General features: G+C 47.1%; 1 protein-coding gene across 1 annotated transcript in view; it reads right to left on the reverse strand.

Moving 5' to 3' along the window:
• The window catches only part of HTRA1 (HtrA serine peptidase 1), a gene marked incomplete at its 5' end in the record, with an annotated part of 34,248 nt that extends 25,462 nt beyond the window's left edge, over positions 1-8,786 (reverse strand). Inside the window, one exon of the mRNA XM_010013465.1 lies at positions 8,747-8,786. Coding sequence (XP_010011767.1) covers positions 8,747-8,786 — 40 coding nt within the window. The remainder of the gene's footprint in view (positions 1-8,746) is intronic.
• Between the last annotated feature and the right edge of the window lie 5 nt (positions 8,787-8,791).

Genomic DNA, 8,791 nt, shown 5'->3' on the forward strand with positions numbered 1-8,791 from the left:
TCCTGTTCTATCTCACGGGAATAGGCTCGGGCTTTAGCAACCCTTGCAGAACCTCACATGAAGAAATATGTATATAAAGCCTCCCAGAAATTCCAGAAATTCTTCTATAAACCAAGTGCACCGGCTGCCCCTGCAAATAAAGTCTCACAATTACAGCAGTAGCGAGCAAAAGCAATAGATTTGCAAGCTGATGAGGCTCAAAAGCAACTCAAGCATAAGCAGGGAGGTCGGAATCCAGAGCGGAGCGACAGCTCCATCTAACACAACAGGAAACTGCGATCCCTTCTGTAAACACCAGCGGTGAGGTGGGAGGAAACCAACTTGTGCATAAACAGGCAGCCCTGGAGCCCCGCGCCGGAGGAACGCAGGCCTGCGAGGTGGAACACGCTGTCCCTGCAGCGGCATTGCCATATTAATACAGTGCTGAGCCCGGCCTCACTGGGGGAGATGACAAATTAATTGCAAGCCAGCAGCCCTGTGACAAAGATGCATGGCTATGGGTGGCCATGCCAGCAGACTGGTGTGTCTGGAGGATGAGGAGGGAAGGCAGGGTGCAGGAGGATGCTCAGCTACCAAAAGAAAAGGGTGAAGAGCAATTCAGGACAAGGGTAAAGAGTGCTGAGCTCCAAAACATCATTACAAGTAGTCCTGCCTAAACTGGAAACACTAAGAAATGTAAGTCAGGTACTTGTGGAAAAGAGTCTGCCTGATTTCCTGCAGACAGATGAAAAGAGTATTTCAGTCAACAGGTTAAAGCAGTTAGAGCAGACGTGGTATTCTCTGCTCTGCTGAAGGCTGAAAATACAACAGATGAGTCAGGAATAATTTCTCCTCTCCTTTTCCAGCCCTGCTCAGTTTATGTCCCTTCCAAGCCGGGTCATCACCCTGTGCTACCTCCCAGCTCCACTCATCACAGGCAGAGAACCAGCAAAACAACCTCGAAACGCCTATTAAGTAACAACAACATGGTAATTCCTATATCCTACTTGTATCCAACAGCTGCCTGACCTTGAAGATTCTTCTTAACATTATTAAAACCATTAAGGTCTCATTTTAAGTATGTGAGAAACTTTCCTGCTGCATCTTTAGAAGAAATCCCTGCTTGAGAGAGATTCAGTTTCAACTTCCAGGAACCCTGCTATGAAGACACCAGGGAATAAAAACAAGTTCTTGTTTTCATGCTTTTTCAACATTCTTCTTTCTCTAAAAAGAAACCTTAAAAAAAGCCTCTTAAGATGCAAGGCTAAAAAAAGCCTCTGAAGATGCTGCTTCTCTGCAGCTGGAGAAGGCATTGATTTCACCACTTTGCTGGGGCAGTGACCAGAGATGATATACAGAAGGATCAAATCCACCTTAAAATTTCAAAACAGTAGTAAAACATACACACTCCTCCTACTCGGGGCTTTACAACTGTATGATACATAAACCCAGCGTAACTACAAACTCCTCAATATCCACATAATGAACATATCCTTCCGCCTCTGGGGGTATTTTCTACATCTGTCTTAAAGAACCACTCTTAAGACAGTCCAGATTTAATGTAGATGTTAGAAATCAATGAGTGCTTGGGAAACAAACCTGGAGTAATGCAGACAGCACTTCTGCCATCCTATATTGAGAGCTACGGAAAGGAAGTGGCACTGCCACTGGTGACACGGCCACTGTCACGCAGCGCCCTGCTCCACTCCATGTATAGTTTCTCCTGAAAGGTTAAAAGAGCAGCAGTGTTCTATTTCACCCTCTCAAATATGCATATTTCTATGATATTATATTCTAGTTGCTGTATTCACGGCTCCCCTATCAATATTAACTCTTTACATAGTGGCTTTTTTATCCACACATCTATTCTGCTTTATTTTATGGATCTGAATATTTGTTGTCTTTTATTTATAAGCGGTTTCTGCTTGCTCACTTTTACTGTCTGAATACAAACGAAAACAAGGCTTAGCCAAGCTTTACCTCTATAGATAGAGGTCTACACGCAGATCTCTGATGCAGAATGGGCAGACAATGCCAAACAGCACATACGTTGTCCTGGAAAAAGGCATGAATCATCCCTTTACCACCACAAACGCTGAAGTATGAGATTACTGGGGGGGGTTGTGTTTCTTTTGGGGGTGGGATGGTGGGAGGGGAGAGAGTTGTTTGGGTTTCTCTTCCTCATTAGTGCTCACATCCACCTACTTCTTCGCCAAAATGACTTTCCGCAATGCAGATTGACAGATCATCGATGCTGTTTGCAGAACGGAGCCAAAACTGCAGTCTGCAAGTTTAAGAAATAGAGTAATGGAAAAGAAAAGTCATGGAAAATGGAGCAGCAATGCTGGCAAGGGGCAGAGAAACGAGCAGGGACTCCAAAGCTCAGTTTGCTCTTAGCTCTGCTACTGGCTTACTGGCTGACCTTGAGCAAAGCTCTTTATCTTCCTCTGCCCTAGATTCACTATCTGTAACGTGGGGTAATGACATCGGCCCCTGGATAAAATATTGTGAGCTTCTGCTAATGCTCTGCTAGAGAGACTGTTTCAGATTTTAGACCACTACGTAACTTCCATGCATGGTTACTAGATGTAATATGTTTTATTTTATCCATCACTTGTTTGTCAATCAAGATACGTGCAAATCCAATTACTACCAGAAACATGGGGTGTTTTGAATTCTAACCACTGTAGCTCTGTCTCACTGATACTTCATAGAGTTCTTGAATGGTTTGTGTTGGAAGGGACCTTAAAACTCATCCAGTTCCAACCCCCTGCCACGGACAGGGACACCTTCCACTACAGCAGGATGCTCCCAGCCCCTGTGTCCAACCTGGCCTTGAACACTGCCAGGGATGGGGCAGCCACAGCTTCGTCCACAAGACTGGATATAGGAACTGTGCACTGCTTGTGCCTCCCTCCTGCCTCACCAAAACCAGTCAGGGAAATGGAACAACTGAAAAACCTGATAAAATTTGATGGGGGAAAATGAGAGACATAAGAACAAGGTTTGTTTAACTAGCAACAGAAAAGTTTAAGGGGGAGCCTGTAGCATAGCAATGCCACTGCCCCAGCACTGGTGCCAATAACTCACCACTGCTTGCACCAACAGGACCAGTGAGTGTCCTGGTGCCAGGCTGCAGTTAAAGTGCAATAAAAGCTGATGGATCTGCTCACGCACTACACACACACACGTATTTTGTTGCAGTGCGTGTTCATGCGCATGCACACATTTTTGTCTCCAGCAACAAGCTCCTGGCAGAGCACTTGCAATGCATTGCACAACCCAGCTGGCTTCCAGCCTTTTGCTTTGTCTTATCAGGGCACCAGCATATCTGATATTAACCCAGAAATTGAAGAGCTACCCTGTCTAGTTGTCTAATTCACTTCCACTCACTAAAACATGGCAGCCAAGACCTTCTCAATTCACTAAGCTTTAAAATAACCACTTGCCTGTGTCCTGTCTTACAAGCTCAAATTATAAGTGCCCTGTACCTTCAGATGTGAGGTCAACATCATCAGTTAGTACAAGGCCAATGAATTCTTTAACTGCCTTTCAATACAGGCGAGTTGTGACTTATTTTTTAGTTATATTCTTCTCTCTCAACACATCTGGGACTCACAACGAGCTGTACCCAGAAGGCAAAATAAAGTCTGTCTTTCTTCCTACGTCCTGAACACAGCCTCCAAAATAATACTAGATATTCACTTGGTCCCAGTTACAAAAGCTGTGGGACCTACTGCCAAGTCCAGCCAGGGATCCTAGAGGCCCTAGCAGTTTATGGGAGTGAGGAATGACCTTATTTGCAACCAAAGTGAAGCTCCCCAGCACCCCGGTTTCTATTTCCAATGCTGCTTTCTTCCACTCCAAGCACACATAAATTCACATTTGAAAAATATTTTCCAGCTTCTCCTATTTCTTGGAAGGCAGAACCTTTCCTTTAACTGCTCCATCACATCCAAACTCTGCTTAATAAGACTCCTGCTGCTTACTCACGGCTGTAAGTATCCCTGTCCAGTCCACAGGTACCCTTTAAGTTTCAAAGCCCAGAAGATGAAAGGATTGAATCTTTCCTTGTTCCAAATCTGTATTTACTGACCTGAGTGTTTGAAGTCTAAAGACTACAGAACGACTGCCGGCTCCCCGGGAAGGAAATCTCGATGTGGAGAGGGGAAAAGGTGAGCTGCTTCAGACAAACCACTTCTTACAGCTCCCTCCTCTCAGGGCTGAATACTTGGCTTTGGAAAAGCTTTTTAATCCCACACTTGGGAATTGGTTCTCTTCTGGAAATATGTTACTATTTATTTCCATTGCCTTCAGCTGTCTCTTCCCTCCCTCCCCTCCTCCTGCTGCTGCAAAAGAGACTGAGGAAAATCCAAGAGGAATGACTTTCAGACCACCCAAACACAACAACTGAGGGAGGTGAAGGCAGCTAAAGAAAACTAACAGCACTGAAGCACTCATTTGTGCATCGGTTCCTTACCACCTGGTCTTCTCAGGTCGTTTCTATTAGACTCTACATGTGCCAAGCCACCTGCAGTGGTCCCCCAATGTATTTCTACCACACGAACCATCATAGGCCTGTTGTTATCATTTGGGAAACAGCTGAGAGCCAAGCTCATAACAACAATATCAACTTTCCTCCTGATAAATATCTGGCTCTGTTCCTGCCTTCCCAGGTTTCTCAGCTGAGTTTCTCTTCCTGCCCTGATTATTCATTCCTGCAAGGCTTAGCACTGCCAGCCCGTTAGCCCCGTCTGTGTGCCAGCCAAGGAATTCAGGCAGGTCTGTCTACTGCTCTTTCCCATTCTCTGCTGCACGGGTCGCATTCTTATGCTGGTGTTAAAGGGCTCTATTAATGACAAATGGTTTATTGACCGTGGAGGTCCTTTTCTTCTGCCAGATAATGACACAGAGTCACTTGGATGCAGTTTGGGTGCATTTCAAAATACAAAGTCAGCCACTTTGCAAGAAACTGAGTTTGAATAATAGTTACTGGGATACCACATCAGACATAGGAAGCCCAATAAAAACATGAAAACATAAAAATCTGGTCCAAAAAAGGGGCAGATGAAAGTTAGGAACTGAGAGTAACCACGAGGAACTTCCTCCTTCTTAGTCTGGTCAAAGGACAAATCCAGGTCAGTTTGTGTTTTACAGTGTGAAGAGCACAGCATGGAGAGAAGGGCACACTGTCCTAAAACGCCTGCCAGCATTTGCTGGGAGAAGTGAGGAGGGGAAGGAGGACTGGTTTGTGTGTTGAACATCCCAAGCCTTTATCCCTTGGTTGGCAGGAGGGATTTAAGAGCACCAAAACTATATTTGCAGAAGAAAAAGAAAACATCCTCCCAGCACACTGAGCCTCAGCACACTGAATATTGAGGTCTCATTGCACTGACCTCACTTCTGTGTGTGGGATGAGCTTTACACAGTTGTGGTTTCTGCTCAGAGGACATTCACCTTCTTTCCATGGTACCAACGCACACCGTGCTGCAGATCTGAATGCTCTCTGCCAACATCTCTCATGTCCTTCATGGGAATTGAAGAAGACTCCTCTTGAGAAAGCTGCAACACTAATGAAAGGGGTCTATCGGCCACCATGCTCATCACTTGCCTCATCTGACTTTAGCAGAGGTGAACGCGCTTCAGTCCTGCTCCCATCCCATACTAATTTAACTGATGCTTTACCCGCCCTCCTTGCTGCTAAAGGGGCTTCTCCATGTGGAGCCTGGTTTGCCCCTTCTGCGCTCTGCCTGGCTCGCAGAGCAAGCTGGGGGCTGATCCCGCACCTCAGAGCACATCACCAGGGAGCAGGAGACCTGCTCAGCACCTCGTGCCACCCGGCTGCACCCGTCCACTCAGCAATGTCTAGGGCTGAGGCTTGTGAAATTTGTCTGGAGTTATTTTAAGGCTCATGATCACCATGTGTTAGCATGAGGGTGCTGAGGCGCTGGCACAGGGTGCCCAGAGAAGCTGTGGCTGCCCCATCCCTGGCAGTGTTCAAGGCCAGGTTGGACACAGGGGCTTGGAGCAACCTGCTCTAGTGGAAGGTGTCCCTGCCCGTGGCAGGGGTTGGAGCTGGAGGAGCTTTAAGGTCCCTTCTAACACAAACCAGTCTGGGATTCTAGCATAGGAATACATCCCCCTTACGCACACAGAGCCAGGGCAGCCTTCCCCTGCCTCTCCCGCATCTGCTCATAAATTTGACGAGTATTTGAAAAGATGCACCGAGAATCTCTGAATGACCAAATCAGCACCAGCAGTGGACTTGAGAAGATGAAAATTGAGGAAGACAAAAAGTTTTACTTTATTTTATGCACTATGCACAATATCGAACTTGACCAAATACTAAAGTGATGTGAAAATTAACAATAACAACAACAACAAAATTGCTTTCCAAACACTTCCTCTACATTCCCTCATCTCCCTGGGCCACTGCAGTGTATTCACCAAGTTATTTATATAGATATGTTCCTATGGAAGCATAGAAATACTTTACCAAAGATAACTCCATCTCTAGGTAGCAAAAGCACTCCTGAAAATGAAGTCTAAATGAAATTAAAAATTAACAACTCTAAGGAGCCACATATGAGGCGATGGCTTTTCAATCCAGCCCCAGGGAATGGCATTTCACAAGCCCCCTCTAAGTTCTTTATATATGAAAAAAGCTTTGCTTGCAGGGATGTTTGTTGTGGTCTAGGAATAAACACGTGCTGCTGGTCAGCTTCTCTAGCACCTTCCTTTTGTCCCGAGTGATATAGGAAATGAGCATCACTCCAGCCAGAGGTGCAACAGGGCAGAACCATTGTCTGGATGTACACACGGTGTATCTGCTGCGGTGAGTTTTCATAGAACCCTAGAAAGGTTTGTGTTGAAGGGACCTCAAAGCTCATCCAGCTCCAAGCCCCTGCCACGGGCAGGGACACCTTCCACTAGAGCAGGTTGCTCCAAGCCCCTGTGTCCAACCTGGCCTTGAAGACTGCCAGGGATGGGGCAGCCACAGCTTCTCTGGGCACCCTGTGCCAGCGCCTCAGCACCCTCACAGGTGCTGCCTCAGAGCTCATCTCAATCTCCCCTCTGGCAGGTTAAAGCCATTCCCCTTGTCCTGTCCCTCCATCCCTTGTCCAAAGCCCCTCTCCAGGTCTCCTGGAGCCCCTTTAGGCACTGGAGCTGCTCTAAGGTGTCCCCTTCAGGAGCCTTCTCTTCTCCAGGCTATTTTCCTACACAAGGTCTATATGCAGCCTGTGCATGGTCCATGCAACATACCAGAGGCCCGTGTTACCTCCAGCTCCAACACAGCCTGAATTCTGCAAGCATTCAGCAGAACAGACCAAGAAAACAATATTGGTTTCATGAATTGACAATAAAACTCACAAGGCATTATATTATACTGGAGGTCAGGAAACTGTAGCGTGAAAGCTTGAATTGTGTCCAGTGTCAGTAAATGCCAGCAATGTTCCATGGAGCACAACGCAGCTTTGAAACCGAGGGGGAAACCAGTGGTACAAGAAATCGATTGTATCAATACCAGAGCTCTATGTTCTATCTGTAATGGAGGATCAGCACTTTGCCCAAGCTGAATGTATAGTCGCTATACATCAGAATACTCTTCTGCTGAAGTGATGATGGCTAGATCTAGAAAAGGACTTGTTTTTAAAGAAAGACATGCAGAAATGGTACAACCTACACCAAAAGAATCAGTCCTCAGTGGAACAGCACTGATTTACTGTAAGTCCAGAAATAAAGGTGGAATTCATGCTAATTTTTACACATTACCCCCTGAACTGAGTGGTTTGGAAGGCGTGTGCAGCCTCAGCTTACACGATTTAAGCCAGTCTGTGTTATGGATTGCATCTTGTAAAGATCATCCCGTTTATCTCCTGGGAAGGTTTTGCCTTCACGTGTCACATCCTGTGCTCCTCATCCCTACAAGCCTGAACACTTCAGTGGGAGACTCCGTCAACTCCATCTGCACAGCCAGTTTCATAACCCAACGATGCGTCCTGATGCAGTTTACAAACAACCCGCATCCATCCCGCGGCTCCAAGTACTCAAGTTACATCCGATTCAACTAAAATAACAACTAAATAATAGGAATGCTGAAGGACAAATCCTACCAGGTGTATTGTTACTTCTCGACAGCCACTCCCATCCTCCAAAGACAAAACTAAAAGCCCACCCTAGGGTCGGCTTAGCACGCTGTTAAGCTACAAGTATCCCCCTCTTTAGCCAGTTTATTAGTAATGATAACTAAAAGCATCTCTTAAAACGAGCGAGGAGCTCCTGCTCTGCCGACATCTGATCATAGATCCGATTTTCAGGGCTCTGACATTCCCGGCTTTACTTCCCAGGGCATTTCACCGGGACACGGCGCCCGGACGGGACCGCAATCAGGGATTTCTCCCACATTTCTCGAAGTCCCGCACCCGTACTGGCTTCCCCGGGTTTGCAACCAGCTTCCCTCATGTACCAGCCCGGCAGCATCCCTTCTGTAGGCGGAGGGACGGGGGAGGGCGGAGATGTTTAGTTTTGAAGTTGGATATAGGGCTGTTTTCCTTCTTCCCTGACACTTGGCAGACGAAGCCCAGCGCTGCATTCCCGCTCTACTTTCTCACTGAACCGGAGCACCAGGCTGGAGCCAGCCCTTCCCTTGGCCCCTCTCCTCCCTGGTCCAGCCAGAAGCTCCAGTCCGGGCGGAGGGGACAGACGACGATGGGGCCGAAGCCTCACCGCGGGGTCCCCGTCCCTGCAGTCCCCGCTCTCCCCTTACCCTGCCCGCATGCTCCGCGCTGGATGGCGATGATGGGCGGCTGGC

This window comes from Nestor notabilis, unplaced genomic scaffold, assembly GCF_000696875.1.
Source record: "Nestor notabilis isolate BGI_N333 unplaced genomic scaffold, ASM69687v1 scaffold20794, whole genome shotgun sequence".
Taxonomy (NCBI): domain Eukaryota; kingdom Metazoa; phylum Chordata; class Aves; order Psittaciformes; family Psittacidae; genus Nestor; species Nestor notabilis.